Raw genomic sequence first — 26,942 nt, 5'->3', positions numbered from 1 at the left:
GTGCCTCTTGCTTCTTCCAGGGCAGTCTGTCCTCTTTGATCCTCTGCTGGACCCTCTGTGGTCCAGTTTGGAGGTCGGTTTAAAACACTGCAGTCACCCCGTCTCACCGACTCCTCTGCCTCCCGTGTTGTATTCGGCCGTGCCAAACAAACCAGCACTCTGTGGAAACCCGACACAATAGACATGTCTCTTTGGCTTTACAGTTGTAAAAGTGCACAATGGCTTTTCATGCCCAGTTCTGAAATTGATTTCGTTTCTGTGTGTTTGCACAGGTTCAGTGCAGATACCGTGGGAGCGTGCCATTTCCCCCAACAAAGTGCCCTACTACATCAAGTAAGTGCAACTTCAGGGTCAGTTTCTGCATTGTGTGTGGAATGTCTGTACTTTGGCTGGATTCAGTTGGGGATGACCATTGTACTGTCTGTGTTGCCCATTGGTTGCATTTTTCTCCTCTACGGTTTGACTCAGATTTATGTTGTTTCCAGTGCACGTCAAACTGTACTGAAACTGGCTGTTTGTAGCGTTATTCAAAACTACTTCTGTGATTGGCTGGTGGTATTTGTGACCGGCTCGTTCAAATGGTTCAATCTGTCACATCAAAACGTTGGTGAAACATTAAGAAGTGCCAGCCGTATAGCCTGATTTGTTTTTATTGTCTCATTCAGTTTTACATCGCGTTCATGTTTTCTTTTCTGGAGAGGGGGTTATTTAGCGATAGAAAATCAGTTGTGACTGATGTGTCAGTTTAATTGACATAACTTTCAATCCACACAGAAAGTGGGGTAGCAGTTGCTTGGAGCAGTTAACTTAACGTTTGGTATGTTGATCATAGAATTATGATTATATAAGAGTTGTTGCCCATTTCACCATGTGTATTGATAATTTCCCGCCTTCAAACCTCTGATTGGCTTGGCTAGGCTACTCTTCCATACAGGAAAACAGTGGGCAAAGCACCAGACATAGAGTATTTGAATCACTGAAAATATCAGAGATAGGCAGCAATTCAGAGGCCTGGAAGAAAGCTACCAGCTTTCATGCTTCGAAACAAATCAAATCACATCTCTAACTGCAAAATACAGCTCAAATTTAAGCACTTCTTGCCTCACATTTTGAAGATATTTCCATTGCCAAAGCATTTGTACAGAGCTACCACAACAAAGCAGATATACATACTAAATGATTCAGGAACTCTATTGAGCCACTGTGAACCCTATTTGCTTGAGCAATCATCCGTTTATCTATTTACCTCATCATTACTATTTCACCTTAGACTGCAGCTGGTTTTATAAATGAACTGTGTGTGTGTGTGTGTGTGTGTAGGTGTGTGTGTGTGTGTGTGTGTGTGTGTGTGTGTGTGTGTGTGTGTGTGTGTGTGTGTGTGTGTGTGTGTGTGTGTGTGTGTGTAGGTGTGTAGGTGTGTGTTTATGGCGAGGGGAGGATATCTTTGTGTTGTAACTGTGCAAGCGTTTGTACAGTTTGTTCCATTATAGAAGTGGTATTTAGTTTCTTAATCATGTGCAACAGAACCTTGTGGGTCTTGTTTTAGTCTCTATGGTCATTTCTTTATGGGCTGTATTACTGTACCAACAGGGATGTGAATAGTATCTGAGTAGCACTATCAATGAGCGCTTGTGCAGGTAAACCAATGAGTGCTTCGCTAAAAGGCCCCTGGATGCTGGCATACACCCCGCTCTGGGGTTTCTCATCTATTCTGCTGCGCTTGTCCTTTTTTATTGGATATTTCTTTCTGACTGTGCCCACAGAGCCAGTAGTGGAATCTGAAGTGTATATTTTTGATGTGTGTGTCTGTGGGTTGGGATTTCATGTAGTGTCACTGAGTGAAACCTTTTAAGTCACTGGTAGTATATCTCCAGCAGAGCAGCAGTGGTATGCAACTCTGATGCCTGAACCTGAATCATGTTTGACGTATGTCTGCACTTTGCAGGCCTGAAATCTCTTGTAAACAATGGTCGCCCTATCCTGCCCTTTCAGTTTTCTCTTTCTCTCTCACTACCCTCTGATCTCATTTCTTTGACAGTCTGCCTCACCAGCCTGTCTCGGCTTCCCTCGGCTCATTTGTACTAAAATGTTTTTTCCTTGATCTTTCCAGCCTGCAAATGTGCACCTCCATTCTTGCATGTTTCACAAATTCCTCTGCCCTCTGTTTCCACCAGCCATCAGGCCCAGACAACGTGCTGGGACCATCCAAAGATGACAGAACTGTACCAAGCACTGGGTGAGTAAGGAGACAATTAAAGTACACTCAGAGTCGCGCTCATTGGCCCAGGACCCCCACTGGGCTGCAGCACCACCAGCAGCATGGCACCAGTGGGCTCCTGCTTTGAAGGCCCTGTCACACGGCTAATTAAAGGCACTGTATTTCAAACACCTTAGGGACTACATCTCTACTGTCTTTAACTTACGAGGCCCAATTTGCTCGCGCTGTGATTGCTTTTTGCTCAGCCTTTAATTAATTGTGATTAAACAACATCATCTGTCTTACTTTTAATCTGATCGGACACAGAGAGCTTTCAAGGGGAGATAGGAACGCTGTCACATACTCATGCTCAGCTGGACAAATGCATGCGCACATACACATACAGTATAACGTATACGCCACTAATGACTTCTGCAATGAACTGATAACGGGAAGAAATATAATGATGTGTAATTTCTCGATGGCAGAGTGGTGCAGGATGGGTTTGTTTTCTCCCATCTTTTCATTTACTCTAATCTCTTTCCATCTCTCTCCCTCCATTAGCGGATCTGAACAACATCAAGTTCTCAGCATACAGAACAGCCATGAAGCTGCGGAGAGTTCAGAAGGCTCTGAGATGTATGTACAGTATTTCATCGATGGTATTTCATGGCTGCAGTGCTGGGATGGCTGGTTAAATGATACACTGTTATCCTGTACCATCAATAATCCACGATGACAAGCTCTCTCCCGGAATAAGATATAACGATTAGTTGTGGCGCATTTCTTTATTGAGTTGTCAAAGGAATCATCGCTCCTCTCTACACTACTTGGAAATGTAATTGAAAATATGCTCTCCATTGCCATTGGCTTTCAATGCAGAAATCAAAAGTATTGATAAACTCAAGAGCCACTGGAAACCACTCGACTGCCGGATTCCTTCCTCCTTTTCATTTCAGCCTAGATCTTTGGTGTTCTTGGTAATTTTAGCTATTAATTGTTCCGTTTGACGGAGAAGGCAATTCTTTTTTGCTCCATTGTTGAGGCATGAAAGCGGACTCCTTCAGGGGTCTGCGACTACCCAATGTATTGCACCGCTTGCTGGTTTGCCAAGAAGAATAAAGTGGACGCTTGTTTTGAAAAGATATTATGCGAGAAGATCCCCTGTTACCCACATTCAAATAAGTTGTCTTAGAGGAATACAAAGACAGCCAAATGGTGCTGAACGTCTAGCAAACAACGTTGTAGTGCATTACTGCTATCCACTGGACTTGAGTGTGGATCGGGAAATGCGTATGCGTGGAAGTTCAGACCGACGCAGACCCTCAATTGTGTGTGTATATATATTTACACTCAATAGTGTATCCTACTCGGGCAAGACCCTCTCACTTTCTTCCCATTTTTCTAACTATGCTGACTCTCCCGATGCTTTTCTTCATTAGAATTTTGTGTTTCTTTATGCCTCAAAATCTGTGCTCTCTCAGTTGTTCCCTTCCTCAAACCTGGCCTTTTCTTTCTCCCTCTTTGTGCTCTCACAACACCTTCCATCACCTGCAGTGCTCTAACACCTGCTGACTGCAGATGAGCCCATATTTGCCACTGCAAGTGGCCAATTTTGACCCTTTTCCTTCCTCATGTTACCCCCTTTTCCTTCTCCACCTTCCCCCAACCCTTTCTCTCTACTCTTAAGTCCCGAGTTGCTGTAATAAAAACTCAGCATGCTCAGACCACTGTGAAAAACCTCTTTCAGTGACTCTCCCTTGTTCTTTCTCTTTCCCGCTCTCTTATCTCACCCTACTAGTTGATATCGTCACAGAATTTAATTGCCAAGCTGCCTTGATAACAGGGCTCTCACTCTTTCTCTCAGCACACTTTGTGAATGATTGAGCAGTGCTGCAAAAGAACCCATCAAAAATACATTTCTCGGTGATTCCCTCACAACCCTGAGAATATTCCTGTTATCTCCTCTCTCTGTTCTACCTCATTATCGTGCTATCCAATTATACCTGGCATCCACGGACACCCTTTTAGCTCCACTCCTAGGGATGGGCCATCAAATTAGTTTAGAAGAGCAAAATCAAATTTGTGTCACTGCTCTCGCAACATCTGGTCGGGCGTAAGTGGGCAAAAAGGTTGAATAAGCACTGTGCTGTCGCCTGTGCTCTCGTTTGCTGAGGTGAGGATGATGATATGATGATGATGATAGATGACTGGACGTTTACTATTGAACACACAAACACACACAGAGCAGGATGCGTAGTGCTGCAACCGATGTCCGTTCAATTTATTTCAAAATCTTATAATTTATTTATTACAATTTATTTCAAATCTTCAAATCAAAACGGCACACACACATGTTCTCAATGAAAGTGTTGCAGTTAAAATACTTTCCAGCATGTTCTAAACTACTAATATATATCCATGTGTGGTTTAGTGGATTCAGTGGCGCTGAGCAGCCTCGTGGAGGTGTTTCGGGAGCAGGAGCTGCAGCAGGGGGAGCATGTGATGGACGTGGTGGAGATGATCCACAACCTGACGGCTCTGTACGAGAGGCTGGAGGAGGAGAAGTCTATCCTTGTCAACATTCCACTTTGTGTCGACATGTGTCTCAACTGGTTGCTCAACGTCTACGACAGGTGGGTGAGCTAGGGTGAGATGTTTCCAGGTATTTATTCAAATCTACTTGTGCTGGAAGCTGCATTGAGTATTTTTATGAACAAAGTTTTTATATGATATTTGGCTAATTTAGTGTCTACACATCAAGCAGAATATGATTCCTTTGGAGACGAATACTTATCTGCCTTTTAGCTTTTTATTTTGTCTCCACCAACTCCTGAGAAAAGTGTCTTTACCTCCAGTGATGACTTGCTTATTTACTGTTTACTGTATTGTGGCTCAGTTGGGACTGGGGTTGGGACTGAAGGAAATAAAAAAAGGGATATGGAGTAAGAAAGAAGTGATCTTACCAGACCTCTGTAGCCCTCTCCTTATCTCTGCTTGAGGCTAACAAGGCTACATTAGCGGCTACTTGCATAACACACCAGCATCTGGGCAGTTTCATCAAGTTGCAACGTGGGTAATGTAGGAACCAGGCTTTGACAGAGACGAAGAATACACAGAATGGCATAAATTCAGTCAGGTGACAATGTTGTAGAGTGCACAGCTAAATTGTAGCAACACTCCTTTAAATGACAGACTCATCTCTGTCATGTAATGCTCATAAAGTTCAGATGTGGTGAATGGAGTTCACCTGCACTCAATCTGTGTTTTTGTTACTGTACATGCGACATTGTAAATCTGGACTGGGACCTTTCCTTTAGTGGATTCCTATTTCTATCTATTCCTTGTATTGTCTGATTTGCTACTTAAGGAGCATGCAACTCTCTGGGGTCGCTTTAAATGCAAGAAATGTGTGTTCAGTTAATGCATGACAGTGATATATAGTACGATATGATGGTCCTTTTATGTCTTATAATGCTGCAGAGCCGGCATTGTAATACTTGTGGTTGCAAAGGGACCCTTTCACATTACAACAGGCCATTTGAGTCGATGGTAGTATCAATTAATGAAGCTTTAGGTAAATAAGCACCACATACACACAGAGAACCACTATGTGGAATCTTATGCCACTGTAAACAACATAAAAACTATATTTAACTATTCCTCACAGTCCTAGCACAGTCCGTCTGCAGATTGATGTAAGTGGTTCAATCGCTTGTTGTACACATCTATAAAGAGCCACAGTGCGGTTAAAGCTCCAGTAACAATGTCCAGGCAGAGGGCCAATCATGTCCTCTGCGACACCGCAAAAACAAATCCTCTTTAACACTTTCACCCCGTCTTTGCTCCTGATTGACCGTTCACCAAAGACTGAGCGCAGAGGCAGAGTTACAGGAATAGCCCCACCATTGTTGTAAATTCAGTCGGTAGCTCTTAACTACTCGCTGCTAATGAGAGACAATCAGAGAGTTTACCCTCTGCATACATTTCAGTAATTGATTTTTGTTTTCCAATATATTGCGGCCGTGAATCTGAATGAGATGTGCGTACGTTTGTGTGTCCATTTTTGTTTGTGTGTTTGCATCACGGTATATTACAGCGTTCAAAAGGGGCGTCACACTAGCAGGGTGTGTGGGAGTGACATGTCCCCTGAGGATCAGCACTAGAGTGCATATTGAAGATGGCACACGACAGACAGCAGTTCTCGAGCTCCTCTCAACCAACTCCAGCTCTGAATCTAACAGGGGAAAAGACAGTGTCCCTACCTTGTTTTTGAACACACTCAAGGCAACATCCCAGCTCTGTAAATTCCACTCTCTCTTTGATTACATTTTATACTTCATTGATCTGACGCTCTCTGATGAATGAGATGTTCTTCATTTCTCACTTAACTATTAAAATGTTAATTCGATAAGCCGGAGTTTTCTGCCAACGGCAGTAAAATCTTCCAGGAGGTTTTGGCACTGGAGCTGTGAAATGTCAACACGAATGGTGACGGTGTGTTTGTGTGTTTTATATCAAGCTGGAAAAAAGCGAATGAGACCCTTTAAGGCTCAAGTCAGTGCACAACAGCATCCATCTCACTGGCCTTGCCATTGGCCAGTGATCGTTTATTCTATTTATTCAGCTGAGGACAGCTCAAAAATACTAGATATGAGTATGTAGTTTAGTGTTTATGCAGTATGCATGCATGTAATTGTCTGTAAGTGACATTGTGAGCTTATTATTGCTCTTCTGGCCCCTCTAATATTTAAAATATTGTTACTCTGTTATTGTTATTGTATATATATTGTGCATTTGATATTTAATATTTTTACTCTGTTATTGTATTGAGTTTTACCATAATTGCTGCTGTAGCGAAATTAATAAAGTAACTATCTATCTATCTATCTATCTGAACAAAACGCTTCATCAACTGTAGTGCCTTTAGGTACTCTGGATGTGCTCTAATACAATTTCACACTGTTACACTGACCTGTATTGTACTGCTTTGACCCACATAATTCCTCCTCACTTTGTCCCTCACATTAGGGCCCAGCCAGTGTATGAATATATTACAGCAACACAATACATGATTTGAGTTCATTCACAGTTCAAAAAATGTAACCTCACAACTTTTTTCTTCTTCCTCTTCTCTTTCTTTCCACTAGTGCTCGTAATGGCAAAATACGCGTTCTCAGTTTCAAGATGGGATTGGTGAGCTTGTGCAATGCAGACGTCCAAGAGAAGTACAAATGTGAGTCTGATGCTTGCTCATGTGCCTAATGCATCTCCTCAACTGCAAACAATGAGCCAAAACAAAACGGCCCTGATTGCCAGTATTACATAATGACATCCACTTCGTCTAATGGAGGAAATGAATCTGCTGCTTTAAGGGAGAAAGCTTTCTTTACTTCTACAAAGTACATCGGGGGCCTTAAAAGGATTGCTTGCCAAAGACACCATTCATTTCAGTCATTTCACTGACTACCCTGTCTTTCTATAGCTCCCATTCCCATTTCACCAGTCAACTCGCAAAGAGCTAAGGCGCTCCATTCCGACTTTTTTTTCCGATTTAATATGAGACATATTTAGTGTAGAAGTCATCGTGTAAATATAGGTAAAATGGAAAGTGAGCATTTGAAGTGATGCCTGGAACAGCTTTTAGTTAATACAAGATCAGAGACAACTCTGCCAAACCCATGCAAGGATTATTCAAGCCTGGCACACCATCTGTGTCAGCTCTTAAAGACGGCAAAGACAGATTTGCCTTCAATTGAATAGTCCCTGACCTGAGTCAGCCATTTTTTTTCCATGTTCAGGTAAACATGTGGTGGCCTTATAACAGTTAGTCATTTCACTGACTATCCTGTGTTTGCCAACTCCAGACGTCACTGGAATAATATTTGCAAATAAATCTGAAGCATTTGCATCAACCCGCTTTGAGATACAGATGGTGGGTGTTTATTTCATCATCACCAGTGAGTCAAAAATGAATATTTGATTGACATTGTCGTACACCGCACAGGCAGAATTTTGCAGACATCCGTATGTGTTGCTTTCACACCTCATTTGACAAATGCACTCCTTGCTGGTCTGTCACTGGCTTCTGCCTCTCATATTCTGATCAGAAAAACTTGGCGGCTATTTGAAAGTTTTTATGAAATTATCCACCATATAAGTTTCTGATTATATATTTGAGAGAAGAAAGAGTCCATACAGTTGCAAAGGGGGTCGTTCATATGTTCCCAGGGTCCTATGGGTGCTCATTATAATAGATTGGTAAGGGCTGTCTCCATAGTTCAAATTGCAGAAGAACAAAAGGAGATGGACATTTGAAATGCAGTTGGAATGGTTTAAAATCCATTCAGCCATTGCGAAGGAATTAATGTCTTGTCAAGAAAACTCTCTTGCACGCACATTTGAGGTCGTAGATTTTAAGGAGTATAACATAGGTTTTTAGTTGTAGGTGGGTGATTTAAACATATATACCCAATGTAACATACATTGAACATTTGACTAAGGCAAAAATCATAGCTGAGAACACAAAACCTTTTGAAAGGTCTCTTAAATGTGACCTATTAAGAAGATATTGAGCGGGGGAACATAGATGTGTTTCATAGATAGTTGTACAGGACGTTTTGATAGGTCTAAGAGGTGGTGAGTCATTAGTAGGAGATACGATAACTGACCTACTAATGCTCCAATAAAGCCGTGTTTACCTGTTAAGTGATGTTCACTTTACCAAAAGCTTTATCCCTCAAACTATCAGTGCGCAACCCCAGGCTAATCACTAATCACCACACACACACACACAACCAAACTTAGTAATGGATATTCAGATAATCTTTCTTGTGCAGCCAACTCCAGGAATAAACCATTATCTCACAGTAGACTCTGCAACACTACAGGCTGCATGTTTCAGATGTAATAGGCCTATATACCGTGGTAATGTCTCCATAAAACATGTCCAAAACTCATCTCTATCAAACAGCTCAATGTGAACATTTAAAATGTCAAACACGCCTCAGCTCTGTTTATGAGAACTATAAATAGGAGGCTGTTTAACATGCAGGTGTTAAAGCCAAGTGTTGTCCCTGTAGGGTTGAATAAGTACACAGAGAGGGGGATACATGGGATGCTGCTTATACAGGCATTGTGCAGCAGCCTCACACGCCTGTCAGCATTCATCTCTTCAGTGACGGGCGAGTTCCAGCTAGCTTGGTAAAGGCCTCATTCAAAACCTGACAAGACTCCACTCAATGCAGCTCTTTCATCTCCAAGCAGACCAGCAGCCAGGACATTAATACTTATTCTGTCTCTGTCTATATGTCACTAAAGTGAGTTTCATTACATATAACTAGGTTTGGTAAACCAGTTGTCCGAGATTGGAGGCTCATTGTCGGAAATGAATGATGTAAAGCAGATGTGTTGTTTTTGTTTTTATGCTAAAGTTATGCCATTATTTTGCAGACCACATATTTGCCACATATTTTAAATTGGGAATGCGTGCCTTTGTAATTTTTCTTTGTAAACATTTTTTAATTAGATGCGTAGAAGTGTATGCAGATATGATGATAGTAAAAACAATTGTTCATGCATACAAATGCAGCGCACAATTAATGATGTTACACACAAGTTAGTTTCTGCATAATTGATGCATTACTTTATGTATTTTTTGTATGTTCTGGTGGTTGCAGATTTATTCCGTCAGGTGTCTGGTCCTGGAGGTTTGACAGACCAGCGTCACCTCAGCCTGCTGCTCCATGAAGCCATCCAGATCCCCCGACAGTTGGGTGAAGTCGCTGCTTTTGGGGGCAGCAACGTGGAGCCCAGCGTCCGCAGCTGCTTCCGCGTGGTGAGGAAGCAAGGAACATGCTGACCTCCACTGGGGAGTGTTGTAACACTTGATGATGCTTGTTTCAGTCCTTGAATCAATGGCTTGATTGCTCCGACAATAAGTTTGAAAGTCGACCTTCAAATCCCACATTGCCATGCTGTTACAGTATACTGCTGTATCTCAAACCCGCTAATCTATTAATTACCGGGTACGAAAATAATGACTGACCTCTGGAAAATCAGAACCGAACTTGTCTGTGCTAAGACAAAATGACAAATACAGAAACGGAATAATAAAGGCAGAAACTTAAAAACTTGAGTTGCAAAGTCAAACATTTGCCTTCTGAAGATTCCCATCAAAAGCCAAGTATGAAAAAATGATGATGTCAGATATGCGAAGCCTATTGTGTTTTACTGACATCAGCGGAGTGCACTACACTAGTCAGTGTTGCCTCACAAACGATACTTCACATTAATATTGCATTGCATTGCTTTTAATGTACATGAAATAAAGTGGTAGATAATGCATGATGTTTCCAACCATACATGGACTGTAAGTGAGATCCAAGAAGTTTAAATGATTAAGTTGCTCATAGAATCGGATCTATTGGAATATTGATATGATAAAGTGAGGTCACAGAGTTCAGTAGCCGACGGAGAAATAGCAAATGAGGAGACATGTTCAGAGCATGAATTGATTTGTCTTTCCCTCCTTAGCTTGTTCTTAATGCGTTAAGAGTTACGTTTGGCACAGATTGCAGGAACTTTACCTTTTGACATTTAACTGAGGACACCAGATAATTGGGGAGTTGATAGGAGCAGACCACAGCTTTTTTTAAAAGGTGGCCTATGCGATCCTTTTAATTCCCACATTTTTTAGGCAGATCCTAATTATACACATTTTATTCTGGTCCATGCTTGCTGTATCAGCTACAGCTGATTAAAATCAATTTCTTTCTCCATGTCACGGCATTTAGTTGAAGAGGAAATATCCATGTAATGCAAATGGGGGGTTGACCTGCTTGCCTGTTCATCACTTGGCTTGCAAATGAGTGAGTCAGTTTGTTGAGATGTTGCTAGCACCTCTTGTGGACGTTGACTTTTAGACTCTGCTGGCAGAGGAGCAGATGGATTGTCATATAGAGCAATAGGACTGTATGTGCAGAGGTTATTTGGTCAAATTCAACATGAGAAATAACTAATTTAATACATATTTTTATACTTTATGAGAAGGGAATCGTGTCGTTAAGTGGATGTATGGGGCAGAAAGCACAGAGTTTTGATGGATAACTGCATGTTTATCACTCTACTTTTGCCATGATGTTTAAAGCATCCCATCTGCTCAGCGAGCTGCTTAGAGATGCGGTGGCGTGCTCAGCATAGTCAGTGCTAGTTCCAGGTGTTTGGGATGCTAGCAGCTGCTATTTGACCTCCCACATGGAGCTGGCTACTTTACTACCAGAGAGGAGCTCCTTCATACCCGGGAGACTCTATACCTCTGTACACCTCACAGTCTGTGTGTTCAGTGCGCACACACACACATTTATTATGCTGCTTTGCATGAGCAGTGGAGGAAGCCCCAGGGAAATCAACCTCTTAATGCATCTCTGATGCAGACTTAATGAGAATTTAGCACATCACGGATTTCAGTGCTTGGCGAGTCATTCTTTTATTAGGTTGACTTCCTTTTTTATCCCACTTTCTGGAATTCTCAACAAGGGTGTCTGCAGGAGAGACGGACTGCATGCAGACATAGAAACACACATATAGTATACACACAGATGCATAAGTTATTGTTTCAAAATTGTTTAAGTAGTTGCATAAAAGCTAAATATATCCCAAAGTGTTGTACATCTTCTCTCACCCTCTCTTTCCTCCTCCTTTTGTATTCTCTTTGATTTCCTGTCGCTCAGTGCTGGACCACCTTTGGAGAGGAAGCACAGATTCTCCTCTCATTACTTTGTGTACTTGCCCTGCTGTTGGTCTATATTTGGATTGTTTACAGTCTCCTCCCTCCCCCTTCCTTTTCCAGGCCCCAGGGAAACCTGCCATTGAGGTGTCTCACTTCCTGGAATGGATGAGCCTGGAGCCCCAGTCGATGGTTTGGCTGCCTGTCCTCCACCGTGTGGCTGCTGCAGAGTCAACCAAGCACCAGGCCAAATGCTACGTCTGCAAACAGTGTCCCATCAAGGGCTTCAGGTAGGCATAACTTAACAGTGATCACAGTGGGCTATTGCACAGAAAAGAGAAGAACAGAGGATATAAATGAGGAACAAATGCACATACACAACCCAAAAACATGTTAGGTAGAATACAATTGTACAGTTATTGTCATTATGAGGGTGTGTAAATTTTAACTTTAACTTCCTGCAAGTTGAATAGCATTATACGGCAAAAGAACTGGGTATTTTCATCATTGTGTATGTAAAATATATCCAAGAAAAAGTCTTATAGTTAGCATTATAACTCTAACTTGTTAATAATTTGGATTAATACAAATAGGTGGGGACATTTTGACAGTCAACAGTAGAAGCAAAGAAATAGATTTTAATAGTGGCAGCTGGTGTTTTCATTATATATAAGATTCGCTGCTAACTAGATAAAAGCTTGTTACAGATGCTAGAAGACACAATGTAAGATAATAAATAATAGGAGCAGCCGCACGCTCCAATCTGTGCAATAATATTAATTTATTGAAGCAGGCTTCAAGCATCATGATTGAAGGTCCTTGACGGAAAACTTGCCAAAAAATTAGTTTTATTGCACAGATTGTAGTGTGCAGATGCTTTTCCTGTTGTTATGCAATCTTCTTCATTTCCATAATATTTGGCACAGAAAATAATTTGTCTCATTACTTGAGACACTAACATGGGTTGCCGTAATGGAGCACATACTGTACCTGTCTGCAGCAGAAGGATGTGTGAAAAAAGCACATCAATTAAACACACAGACATGCCCAGCCCTTTATTTTTCACACACACACACACACACACACACACACACACACACACACAACGCCCTACTCTGCCTTATTCTCTTGCATCAGTTCAGCCTCTCTGTTATATTGATCTTGACAGGTATCGCAGTTTGAAGCAGTTCAATGTGGACATCTGCCAGACATGTTTTCTAACCGGCCGTACTACCAAGGGAAAGAAGCTGCACTACCCCATCATGGAGTACTACACACCAGTAAGACAAACATCTAGTGCTTTAACGGAATACAAATCCAAGGCTCCAGGGACAAATAACTACTATCTCCTGATTCCTGCTGCCAGACCTAGATTAGCCCCGTCTCCACTGTAAGATCTCCAAGTGTATACATTGTTATGTATGCTTACACTGCCTCATTCAGATCCATAGTATGCAGAGATTGACTGCCACTCAACAGTAACATCCTTTTTGGCTCACATAGTGCACACATAAAGTGCTATTTGGAGCACATGTGCACTAAACCTCAATAAAACCAGAGTCTTAAGCGATAGCACGCACAGTCTCCGAAGTCAAGTTAATTCCAAAGGAGTAGGTGTAACTGGAGTGCTGGAGTGGACTGAGATTGTGCCAGATTTAATCTCTAATCAATTCTGAGCTGTAAAATGTGGCAAAACGCCATCCGTACAATGATTCTTTTTTTTTGACTAGACAATATTTTATAATAGCTAGCTAGAGTTTTTCCCAACGCTAAGGCACGCAGGCATCCATAGATTTCTACTATGATAAAGATAGAGAGCGGTAAACAAGAGAGCCAGAGAGAGAACATGAAGGAAGGAAACAGAGAGAGCAGTAAAAAATGAGAAAGCAGAATGAGGAATAAGTTAGTCACCTAAAGTCAAAATGAGAAAAAACAGTGTTGAGACAGAGTGGACAAATTTCAGATGAGGTAATTTTGGAGAAAGCAACATATTCAAGAAATCTTAAGCGGTGTAATTAACTCCAACCTTGCCACCCCACCCCCCAACCCCTCCCTCCTAAATCACAACTCCAGACAACCTCGGGAGAGAAGATGAGGGACTTTGCCAAGACTCTGAAGAATAAGTTCAGGTCAAAGCAGTACTTCACGAAGCACCCGCAGAGAGGTTACCTGCCAGTGCAATCTGTGCTGGAAGCCGAGAGCTCGGAGACGTGAGTCCCACACATAAACACTCACACAAACACAGACATCTCTCTGCTTTTCTGTCATCTGTCACGTTCACCCATTCAAACTCCCGCTGTTGTTGGCTAATTCTCATGTTCTGACAATTTTTGGGCATTCTTATTGTGCTGAGATGGATTAAAAGGATGGCTCTGTGTTCAGAATTTAACATAATGTTATTTATTCCTGTGATCTCAGTCTGGCTCAGATACAAGAGCGATGAGACTAAAATCCATGAGCTCATCAAGAAGCATAGCTGAGGGCTACGGCAGTACCCAGGGAGATTTAGCATGATTATCGGGCCATATTTTGTCCGACTGTGTCACAGCAAGGTTACCTTTTTTAACCTCGTAAAATTATTACATGAATCCAGTGGTTGAAGCCAAGTAAACATTATTATATTTTATAATGCCTATTGTATATTATTGTATAATTATTTCTGATGCTTCCATGTATAAGCAGCATTTCAATGTTACAGCTGGTTGAAATGTTGCTGCTTTAAAGCTTTTTGTACACCTCGTGTGGTAGTTTACTACGGTGGATTCTAGCCTGGGGACCCGTCAAGGGAGTTTTAAGATAAATCTGAAAGTCTGCCATGTTATTAACAACAGAGGGAAGAAGAAACAACATTTCTGCAACACAAAATGTTTGTCAAATCTTTGCTCTCTTCTTCGTTTGTACCTCCACATGAAAACTCTTTAATTGAAACAACCTAAGAAGAGAACATAACTCTTTGGTTGAATGACACTTATCATTAGAATGAATGCAATCTCTGAACGCATCAGCTATCGCTCTGACGACGGATAAGCCTCTCGGCTACTGATATGTGTCCTGTCCCTACCAAGCCCCCCAGACAATAACCGGACCAAGACTTCCTTTTCCGTGCGCTGCTCATTGTTTATATTCCGATAAGCAACTTGGGTTTAAAGACGTGTTCGACCGGATTGTTTCACAAGATCCCCGTTTACAAGATCATTTTATACCAACAAAGATCTAAATCGTCTTCAGACGATAGCCGATGGCTTCCAAGATTGCATTTCAACACTTCACGTGGACTGTTTACCTGCATTCAGCCAAAGCGTGCTTGAACGTGATTGGTCAACACTACTCGGACTGCAAACAGAAACACTTCTGATGCCAAAATCTTGTCCCATTGCCTACAGATTGCATATGAATGCAGAAACTGTTTATTTAATAAGGATGCTCAAACCAATGCCTCGACAGGGGGCTGGGTCTGGAGTGGGGAAATCTGTTGCACGCAATTATAGCAACAATGTGCAGCAGCTAACGTTGCAACATGAAGCATGTCTTCATCAGGGTAGGAAGACACAGTGGCAGTGTAGACATTTAAATTGCCTGCTCCTCATGATGAAGTTATTGCATGAATATAAAGCGTCACAAGCCAAACATGTAGGGAACCAGTGGTTTAATCAACTGAAATGCATCACATTTTAAGACCATCATGTGTTTTGTGTATACAATCTCAATCTACAAAGCAACTAACTAATGATCTTAAATAAATGTGAGGGAAGCACCCCAAAGTTGTACTTAACTGTAACACTTTGAAACAAGTCATACATCTCTTGCTTGCATCCTAACTGTGTTCACAGGTAAAACTGTGTAAATTAAGTGTTTTTTAATAACGCAACCACATCATCCGTACTTGGAGAGTGTTAGAAATGCCATGGTGAGGTAGTAACGCTTGGCTTCTGTTGTTCCCAGGCCGTGCTCCTCACCCAAGCTGCCCCATGCAGACACACACAGCAGGATTGAACATTATGCCAGCAGGTACGTGGTCTACTGTGCTGTGCTGTATATCAAAGCACACCACCAAAGCGTCTCACTTTGCTCTCTCCAAATCAACTTTTCCTCTTCTCTCTATCCACTCCACTCTTGCTTCCACCTTCTTCTCCTCCCCCGTCTTCTCTGCTCCCTCTCCTCACCCTTTAGTCTTCGCCACACACTGATTGAAATATTGATTTAGCTACGTTGTGCTCTGTACTCCAGCCACGGTAGAGACTGAAGCCGACCGCCCAGCAGTTTCCCTCCCTCTTACTCTCCACATGAACACACGCTGGCTGCCGCACATAAGCAGAGCAGTTGGTGGTTGTGTGTGTGTGTGTGTGTGTGTGTGTGTGTGGAGGTCAGCGGGGTTCAGCGTGCCTAGCGGCTTGTCACTTGCTAGGGCAGTGAGCCCATTGGTCACCTGGGAGCTGTTGGTGTGGATTAGTGTCTGTCTGACAGGTTATAAACAGGGGCACAGCACTGGACTCTCCCACAGTGCTGCAGAGCTGGACACACACATATTTCCACTGAGCCTGCAGTGTGTGTGTGTGTGTGTGCACGCGCCATTGTGTATTACTTCCCTGAGGCTCTTCCACACAACTGCTTTAGACACTGCCAAAACAGAGGGAACAGACACCAACAAGAGAGCAGGAGCAATTGTCCTCTTTACCCCTCTTATCTCTCCCTTTTTTCCCTTTCTCCTGTTCTCTGTTTGCCTTTTTTTGCTTTTTTTTATCTTTGATCCCCCTCTTCTATTGTCTCCCACCCACACATTTATTACTCCCTCTTTTTCTATCTCATGCTCTTGCATCTCTAATCCTTTCTTCTTCTCCATTCTTTAATATGTTTTCTGTTATCGTTTTATATGTGTTGCTAATAACTGAACAGTTTGCTTCAAACATCTATTGAGTCATGTTGATCACATAAATCTTAACCAGCATAAGGCTGTAGCTGCCAAAAGTCCTTCGCCATAATAAACAAAAGAAATGGAAACCTGGTGTGATTTAGTCGAAATGAGACACATTGTCATCCTTTGCCTGCTGAGAAAACAACAGACCCACATCTCCTACAGCTAAATATATATTTTTTAGAAGCATCCACTGTATCTATAAACTATCTTAGCTATGTTACTCATAGCAAGCCTCTCATCTTTTATCATCTCAGGAAGCCATCTTTATTTCTCAACCATATCTTTTCTGTATTGAGACAATAATCTATGATCACAGGGCTGTGCTTTCAGATAGTGTCTTAAAACACTTTTTTCTAAGCTCTGTTATTAATTATAAATTATGTATAACCCACTATAGTTGTAAGCAAGATATAAGGATAGTTGAAATGTATTCCTTTTTTTAATAACTTACTGCTCAGATGAATCATATGTTACTGGTATAGAAACAGATAATGCATGTTTTCTAATATAACATTGTTGTATTTTTATATTAATATGTCTTCTGAGCACATTTATAAACACTTTGAAAGATAAATGCTGGCAATATTCTATATTTGTGTTATGTTCTGTCTGTGAGAGACCAATGCCTACTGTGTGACTTATCCAGCCTGTCTCACAGCGTCAAGCTCATTCTTTACTACTAAATCGTTAAACATGGGTTGTGAATACATGCTTTCAATATTTCCTGGCCATAACAGCTGTCGCTTTAGCAAATGTTACTCAAAGAGAAGTAAATACTGCTTTTGTTTTGGACTGCTTTCAGCCACAGATCTGGTGCGCTAGCGAGTATTTTTGGCAGTTGAATTAACTGTAAATTATGAAGAAACATGTCAGGCTCATTGATGTGTTTTCAATCATTTTGGACAACAATAGCACAGAAGTATAATTTGTTAGAATAATACACTCTCACCAGACTTATCCTTTAAACTTACTTGTTAATGAGTGAATATTGTAACTTAATTAAGCATTCATTGAATTCATTAAATATATGTATATTTAATAGTATGTATGTTAGACTTTATTAAATGGCTTTCCTGTGAAGCTTTTACTGAGACTTTAGGCAGTTTGATCCATTTCGGTGGTAGTTTTTGGTCGGCCTTCGTTAGCTTTCTTGAATTGGAAAGCATGATATTGGGGGCAGCCGCTAATCACAGGGTCAGCGGTTCGATCCCTGGTTCCGCATGACAACATGTCAATACTGCTCCGGATAGTTAGGCCGGCGCCTGGCTCAGTAGTTTGCTGCCATTGGTGTGTGAGTGAAGGGTCGAACGAGAGGCATTCAACAGAATAAAATGATGAAGTGATGACATGAATGTAAACTGCAACATGACGGAGGCGTACAACCACTAGGTAGCAATTGTAGTTTTTATCTTGTCCCCTTTCCATGTTTAGTTCATTGACCAGTACTCCTTTGATCCTGCGTGCCAAAGAGACATTATACTGGCTCAAAATGAATGAGTATTGAGTGAGTTCGCTCTGCTTATTCCATCATGATCTGAGCACTATCATAATAAGAGTAGACAGAGCAGTCTGTCTGTCTCTTATTCCTTATTTGAATTCATTCCCCGTATTATTCGTAACTCTCCGCTCACTTTGAACCCTAATGGAAATTCAAGGCAATGTCAAAATACTGGGTGTCATCACTGGCAGGTCGGTGTCGGAAATTCTTCCCCTTCTGATGACATATTAGACAGGTGTGTGTGTGTATGTGTGTGTGCATCAAAGTGCCCTTCAGCCAAAAAAGGATGTGTTAATCCATGGCAATAATGCAGTCTTCAGTCATCTCAAGGGAGATAAGATATTCGATGTTTGGGGTTCGAAAAGCCAGATTTGCAGACATGTCAAACACTGAGACTGCCTCTGTCTCCTAATCATCTTTCTCTTTGTACACCCCCCCCCCCCCGTATTGATGCAGGAGTAGAGTTCATTCCTTTCATCAGCACTGCTTCGATATCTTATCGAGGATAGATGGGAGGAAGATACTGAAAAACCTCTTAGAACTCTGTTAGGATTTCTCCTCTCTTACCCTCGCTCTCTCTCTCCCGTTTCTCATTTCCTCTCACATCCATTTACATTCATGCAGGATGCTAAACACAAATGTGTGCACAAGACACCCACCCACACACACATACCCATGCTACTATTTCCTATTACTTTCTACACTTTCATTTCTCATTTGCTGTTGTCCCTGACTGAGACTCCAGGTTTGTGAAGGCTTTCTGATGAACAGTGTTCCAGGTTGAATTACGAGCGGTCAGGTTCACAGGCCGGACCCCCTGAAACAGGACATGGATAAATCCTAAAATTCTCAATTTTATGGTGCCATCAGACTCTGGAGAGAGATGGGATGTGATGTGGATGTTCCTGACAGCCTCTACATCACTCACCCCTCCTTCTTCCGCCCTTCAGCTGACAACACTCTGCGAAAGATGATGCAGCATGGAGCGTGTTGTGTGTATGTGTGTACTGAGAATGCTGCAGTGTAGATTTAAGACTGCTGCTTTCATGAAGCACGTGTGTGTGTGTGTGTGTGTGTGTGTGTGTGTGTGTGTGTGTGTGTGTGTGTGTGTGTGTGTGTGTGTGTGTGTATGCATGCATGTATATAGTATGTGGGCAGCCACATTAACATCAGTGGTTTGGTTCTCGACACTGTTTAATTACCTTACTTGAAGGAAAAACCCACCCTTTGATCATCCAACACTAATACATATCTTAGCATGTCATATTCAGAGGACTGCAGCAGTATTTTATGAATTAACTTTGTGGTGTTCCCACTTTCACTCAACCTGTATCTTCTTTAGAACATGTCGTCCTACATTTCTTTTTTAAAGGGTGTCAGAGAACGAGGTGGCCTTGTGCATTCAGGTGGAAGCTGTACATGTGGGTAGGAGATGTAAAGGTTTTTCCCTCAAGAGGAAGCAAGAGAGTAGTGTTAATACACGGTTACTGATGCATGCTTTAACAATGAATTAGTGATGACACAAACACATACACAAAGAAAGCACCGCTGATAATTGTTTACAACTGTCTCTTAATACATTATTTGTACTATAGCAATGAAACAACAAAGAATGCAGCTGCACAGCCAAAGTAAGCAAGGTGCAAACGACTAAGATTTCAACTGTAGTAAAGAAAAGTAGTTTCACACTTTAAGTAAGTGTTAGTGTACAAAATAGTAATATTGTAGGAGTAGTTTAAGTGTGTGACTGCTTTTGTTTACTTCACATTCTCTTTAATATGAAGAAGCCAATGTATACGGTGCATATGCTAAACTCTTGCCATATCCAGTCTAAATGTTGTGTTTGTGTTTATGCGATGGATCTCTCTTTTTGTTTAGTAAATTGACTTAATTTATGTAAAGTGCTTTAAAATGTTCCTCTTATTCACGCACACTCGTACACCGATAGCAGCAAGCTATCATGTACGGCACTGGTCTAACCATTGGGAGCAGTTCAGAGCCTCATGGTGTTTTTATTTATTTATGCCATCAAACCTAAAACAATAAAAGCACCGTGTATTTTTCCACTTTTTTCCCTCCACTGCAGCATTTCTTTGGGTTATAGTAGTGGAACAGCTTACAGAGCAGCATGCACAGTGCAGCTGTCCACTGACAGTCAGCAGGACATAATACAGAACTAGAGGCGCTGTCCTTGGTCCTGAAAAGCCACACAGCAACTCGCTCGCTGCTTCCTCACGCACACCAACAGTTGCTGTCCGTGGTGCTGGATAGAAGCATATTTTTACCTTTTTACTGCTGATAGACGGTGCACAGTATTTCATCAGAATTTCATCCTCCCCTCCTTGTGCACACTTGTATAGCTCCAACTCTACCATTTCTACCTCTCTGCATTCGTGTCAGTCAGATGTTTGTGTACAGTTGCAGTCCATATTTTTAAAAGCCCATGGTCTTATTCTAAAAGCTAAACTGTACTGATGTTTTGTTTTATCTTCACTCCCCAGTGGTTGAATATATCAATCTGTTGCTTTTGCTTTTTTCTGCATTTGCTCTGACTCATCCACTCTCTTGTATTTCTTTTGTATAAATGTGTGTGTAAATATATGTGTGTCACACGCTGTTCTTGGTGTGTGTATATATTTATCTTTAGATTGGCTGAAATGGAGAGCCAGAATTGTTCGTTCTTCACAGATAGCCTGTCTCCCGATGAAAGTCTGTGAGTATGCTGCCCACTCTACTCCCCCCCCCCTCGTTACAACCAGAGCCTTTCATTGTGATTATGTGTGTGTGTTGTGTGTGCAAAGTCCTTCCTCCTGATACATTGATTGTTTCTGTGTGTGCTCAGGCTCGTGCATATATGTGTGACTGCTAGGGAAAGATTGGGTAACATGACAGGCACATAATGAAAATGACCCACAGCGAGCAGCGTGCACACAGTCCCCCTTCATCGTGCACATGCCTGCTGTGATTAAAGTACGTGGCTGTGGGTAGATACACAAAACCCTGCTGAGGAGAGAGAGAGACGTGTGTGTGTGTGTGTGTGTGTGTGTGTGTGTGTGTGTGTGTGTGTGTGTGTGTGTGTGTGTGTGTGTGTGTGTGTGTGTGTGTGTGTGTGTGTGTGTGTGTGTGTGTGTGTGTGTGTGTGTGTGTGTGTGTGTGTGTGTAAAGCAGGCTGAGGAGCGGGGTGGTGGCAAGGTAACAGCAGTGAGAGGAATGTGGATGTTTGATGTGAATGAGGTGGCCAACAAGGTGAGTCGTCATTGTGGAAAGTGTTGGGTGGACAGAGTGGTAATGGTAGTATTTGTGTGTGTCTTATTTCGTTGACATCTGTGTGGGCTCCCAACCATTTCCTCCTTCTCTGTATAGTTTTTCTTTTTCATTGCACTTTAAAGTCAAGGTTACTTGCCCATCAGCTCTGTTCAAAGTGTTATCAGGTCTTTTAGGTGCGTGTGCGTGTGTGTGTGTGTGTGGGTGTGTGTTGTGAAGTGTGCTCATTATTTCCTTTTTAGATGTGTGACTTATGTGTGTGTGCGCTCTGAGAGAAGGCTGTGATTGACACCACAATAAAAGTTAGTTTGAGGCTTAGATAAAACTACACCACTTTTACGCAGTGCAACACTTTTTTTAAGCAGTGCTTTTTACTTCTGGAATAAGTGCCGCTGAAGCCTGCTCCCAATGTCTTTGTTGCCATGTGCATGTATTGAGTGTCGCTTGGATGGAGCTTTGTCACAAAAATGTCTTCATATCTGTGCATGTACATAATGTTTGCATGTCTGTCTATACATCGATGCCCGAGAGTGTGTTTGTATGCATGACACTTCACTTCTACCTCTTTTATGTGTAGCAGTGCTGTTTTCCGCTCTTGTGCCATTGTATCTTGTTGTTCTTAATCTGCCAATCCGTCCTTCTGTCTGTCAGTGCCTCTCTGTTTTTCCTGCTGCACGGCTCTGAACATGCTGCTGTGCTATCTGTGCCTCCAGCTGGTGTTTGGCAGGCATCATACTGTTTCCTGTCCTGATTCACGCTGGCCGCGTGTGTAGCCTTCACCCTCCACCTGTGTGCATTGTTCTGAGTTCACTTTTTGCTTATTGCCAGGTAACGGACATGAGAATAACCCTTAGATGCATAAAACAATGGAGCCTTCAGTCATTCACAAGTGGGTCCAAAATAATCCATATCAGAATCAATGTGTTGTGTTTGCTATTATAGGAAAGCTACCTATATATGTCAACATTTCGTCATTACATATACAGTAATGTTGGCGAGCTAATGTAAGCAAACTAAAAAGTAGGTTCATTTGATTATAATAGCAGATACTTAATTTAATTTAATTGTAATAAAAATCTAAATGTTATGTGAAACTGCTTTCAATTCAGTGATATAAAACCAACTGAGGTAAACAACACTACCATTAAATGTAATTATAATAATGTGGGTAAGTGGTGATGGTATTTACAAAAATGTAACCGTTAAATAAGTAAATACAAATTTGGAATGAGATGAAATCAAAAACTTTTCTGAGGAATACCTGCTGAGATATGTTCACAGACCAGCTGGATCATCGTTAACCCACCCATGCATCAAAGTAGGACTCCCTGAGTAACACATCTAACTGTAGCAGAGGTGTGCTGCAACTAAGGTGGATCTCTCCATCTCTAGACAAAAGTGCTTGAAGTAGGCCGATAAATACCTCTGTGATGTATAATTTGGCTCAATAAAATAGTTTGCTTTATAGCCCAAATCATAACATATAAACAGTCTTTCCATTAAAATAATTGCCAAACCTTCACAAATGCATCTATTGTTTTACAGCCGTAGGTCTGCAATCATAAGTCTGTGCATTAAGTTTTTCGTTCCATCATGAAACAAATTGTTTATTTTTTGGGCAATATATTTTGATGTATCTTAAGATCCACCTTCAATTTTTAATACATGTGAGTGAATTTTGAATGTTGCGGTGAGCCAAGTTTATGACAGGACATTTAATTATTAGACTGTGAACCTGGATCAATGCCTTTGTCATAGTGTCCCGTCCCATTCCGTCCAGACTTGTTTGATTGCAATACCGTTCCTCGTCCCGCACGCCTTGCCTTGCTTTGGCCCGTGTGCTCTCACATGCCGTCCTTGGCTCTGCTTTGTGCTGCTGGTGGCTGTTTGCTGGTGGCTCAGTGTGCTGTCTCCTGTGTGGGGGACTCAGGGATGAAGATCAGTACCTCCTGCGTCACTCCAGCCCAGCCCTGGACCATGACTCACCCTGCGGACAGCACATGCTGCTGGCCCACCTGGAGCACCAGGACAAGGAGCAGCTCCAATGCACCCTGGCCCGCCTGGAGAATGAGAACAGGTCTGTATCCAGGAAAATACAAACACGTGTCTCAGGACATGGTGCACCGGGTCTAGAGCCAGGTTCTTTTCTTCATTTTGTTCAGCTGGTGGGGTTATCGCGGCATGTTTGTTTTCACACACAATAAATGCTTCTGAACTTTGATTACACATCAACTCACATCAACACCAACCTCAAAACATCCAAGAAAAATAAGCATTAAGAACTCTGTTGGATTTGGTTATGGATTAGAATGAGATTTAGATCAAGACATGAAGCAGAGATGTAAAAGTTTGGTTTAGTAAAGTTGCATCAGTAAAGCTCCAGAGGCACAATAACACAAATACGCTTATGTTTACTCGGAGGAATTGCACTCCTTTAGCGTGTCTGTTGCCATTTGCAGACCTTCTGTAAAATAACGTGTTGATAACAATGAAACGCCGCACTTTGACAGTCTGTTGGTGTCCTGCAGAAAAGACAGGAAGAGTCCATTATGGATGGACTTTTGTGATACGAGTGTAAAGCAGCTCTTCAACACATTAGTTCGGATGTTAATGCTTGAATTTGAATTTATTGTGTCCTAGTTGTTAAGGGGCTCAGGCATTTTCCATTAATGACGCAAAATTCATTTCTCCTATCCATTTAATTGGGTACCAGAGGCAACCTTGATGATTCAAACGAATAATTTTCTCGTCTTCAAATCGTTTGTGACCTTTCCGCACACACGCACAGCGACATCCAGCTTGCGTACACACATACACTTGTGCCCTTTGGGTGCCTGAAACCTTGACCCAGCTCAGTAATGACACTGCAGTGTGCTCTGTGGTCCTATTTATGACTATAGTGGCTACTGTAGGTTAGTTTATAACAGCTGCTGTGGCTCTCGTGTGGCTCATATCTGAACAATACATCAATACCAGAAACAAACACCTTTAACACTGTTTTTTTTACTACTGGAGACTTCATGTCTTCTTTAACGGCTTAAAAAAGAACAGAAAAACAATTTAAAGCAGAAAGAAAAGTGTTAAATTTCCAATTATTATTATTACACATACAGCATTGGAATCTGTGGGAGTAAAGCTATTGTCAAAACAATACAAGGGTTGATCCACTGGACTGGATATTTGGGCGTGATGACACTGTGATACGGGCAGCTTTTTAGTAACGCTTCACAGTGCGGTGTACAATCAGTTGACGCTTAGTATCACACATGCAGGAGATAGAAGACATGATTTATTGCAGCTTATGTGCAAAATGAAAATGATTGCTCTCCGTGTGCTACAATGTCAACAATACATTATCCCCTTGGTGGAAGCTGGATAAATACCTTTGCTTGTGTTTACGTGTTTTGTATGCTGCACCAGCATGTGGGCTTGACTGTTTTCCCTCCATCTGTCCTCCACTGTGGGTCCTCAGGGTGCTGCAGAGCGAGTACAGAAGGCTCAAGTGGAAGCACGAAGAGGCGGCGTCGGTTCCCATGCTGACTGAGGCTGGAGAGGGTGGACCAGGTTCACCCACGGAGGAAGGGCAGCAGGATGAGGAGCTCCTGGCCGAGGCACGGGTCCTCCGACAACACAAGACGCGTCTGGAGACCCGCATGCAGATCCTGGAGGACCACAACAAACAGCTGGAGTCCCAGCTTTGCAGGCTCAGGGAGCTACTGCTACAGGTACACCTCTGTGAGAGGCATGGTGGTGGGGTGTCAGGGAGAGAGTTGAAGAAACTTTCCAGGAAGAAACTGTGTAATTACATAATAGAGACAAAGTTCTATTATTAATTATACATTTTGTTAATTTGAGTTTGGAAACAAAGAATTTCATGTTTAGCTGACCTGCGGTCTCAAGGTTGTGCTAGCTCAGCATATGGATGTAAGTGGAAGTGTTTAAGTGAAATAATTGGGGTTTTTTGGAAACTATTTGGGAATAATTAGATATGTAGATTGATAAACCCTGCAATATATAGTTGAAATTCGCCGCTTCAACTGTAATAATCTGCCAATATTAATACACCAATAATAGCAGTTGTAGCCGTCCTTCAATCTTTGATGCTTGTTTTCTTTCAATTTTCTCAATTTATTTTAGCTGAATGTCACAATTCCCCTGAGTTGATTGGAGGGTTTTAATTAAGAATTGAGGACATCTTGGTGCATTTCCCCTCTTGGCCAATCAGGATGTGACGACGCCCTGTTTTAAAGGGCCTTAGTGCTGTTGGTGCAAGAGTTATGTATATTTTGCCATTAATACTTTTACTTATTGTGCATGGGGTGTAAAATAAGAAATACAGGTTTAAGAATAATAAATCCACAAAAAAAGGATAGTAGCCTTCCACATTGCTCATTCACTTTGATGGAGAAGAGTGACTGACAAGCAACTAGGATATTTTATATTATCACTTATACTATATAAATACTTAATTAATTAATATTATATAAGTATCATTCCATTTTCCCCTGAACCAACAGTAGTATTTATCTGAGCAGCTTACAGCAACTGGATGCCTTCTCCTCTTGCTCCCCTCTCTCTCCCAAGCACTAGCAAGCTTTATCTAATAAGAGGCTGAAATCCAATCTAGATTAGTTTAAATCTAATTTATACAAGACTCTGCTGCCACACTTTTAACACGTTCTAAGAGAAGCAACTCTGTCAATCCAATCCTTGCTGCCCTTGATTTTAAGATGTTACTGCCGGCTTTGAGATTCTTGCATGGTCACACTCCTGCCCATATCTGTGATCTGCTAATTCCCTTTGATCCTGATCGCTGCTTGAGATCCTCTGCTAGGGCTCTACTAATGGTAACTAACTCAATTTTGACCTGTAACTAAAGGTGACTGGTCATTTGCTGTCCGGGCTCCTCTGCTGTGGACGTCCATGTCTCATAAACTGGGAAGGTCAAAAGTTGGATCCCTATAGTCACTAATGTGTCCATCATCAACAGCATCTGCTCTGTTAAGGGGCTCTGGCTAACTGTCTCGGCTATATTTCTAACTGAACTGTGGCTCTCAAGTTTAATGGTTTTTTAACATTTGTATGCATCACAGATTGTACATCGAGTACTTCATTTAAATTCAGTACAGTGTATAAAAAAGGATAAGACAAAAAAAGAAGAGACGTGGAAAAAAACATGACAACTGCTCTGAGAATGTAAATTTCGAACTTTGGCAATATACTATGGCAAGATTGAAATACCAGCAGGGAATACGTAAAGTACAGTATAGAAAGAGAAAAAGGCCTTTAGACAGTCTGAGCGTTATATAAAAGGATTTACTGCAGTCTAAAGGAAAGGTGT

General features: G+C 41.7%; 1 protein-coding gene across 1 annotated transcript in view; it reads left to right on the top strand.

Annotated features, from left to right (window-relative positions):
* Positions 1 to 26,942, top strand: part of drp2 (dystrophin related protein 2) — a 65,769-nt gene that overhangs the window by 37,099 nt on the left and 1,728 nt on the right. Inside the window, exons 9-21 of the mRNA XM_079167076.1 lie at positions 273 to 333; positions 2,175 to 2,236; positions 2,762 to 2,836; positions 4,632 to 4,833; positions 7,348 to 7,433; positions 9,877 to 10,034; positions 12,048 to 12,214; positions 13,093 to 13,204; positions 13,998 to 14,134; positions 15,867 to 15,932; positions 20,985 to 21,050; positions 23,532 to 23,678; positions 25,074 to 25,326. Coding sequence (XP_079023202.1) covers positions 273 to 333; positions 2,175 to 2,236; positions 2,762 to 2,836; positions 4,632 to 4,833; positions 7,348 to 7,433; positions 9,877 to 10,034; positions 12,048 to 12,214; positions 13,093 to 13,204; positions 13,998 to 14,134; positions 15,867 to 15,932; positions 20,985 to 21,050; positions 23,532 to 23,678; positions 25,074 to 25,326 — 1,592 coding nt within the window. The remainder of the gene's footprint in view (positions 1 to 272; positions 334 to 2,174; positions 2,237 to 2,761; positions 2,837 to 4,631; positions 4,834 to 7,347; positions 7,434 to 9,876; positions 10,035 to 12,047; positions 12,215 to 13,092; positions 13,205 to 13,997; positions 14,135 to 15,866; positions 15,933 to 20,984; positions 21,051 to 23,531; positions 23,679 to 25,073; positions 25,327 to 26,942) is intronic.

This window comes from Pholis gunnellus, assembly GCF_910591455.1.
Source record: "Pholis gunnellus genome assembly, chromosome: 10".
NCBI classification, from domain to species: Eukaryota; Metazoa; Chordata; class Actinopteri; order Perciformes; family Pholidae; genus Pholis; species Pholis gunnellus.
Note: the sequence above shows the minus strand (reverse complement) of the source record. Positions and strands in the feature narration are given on the sequence as shown.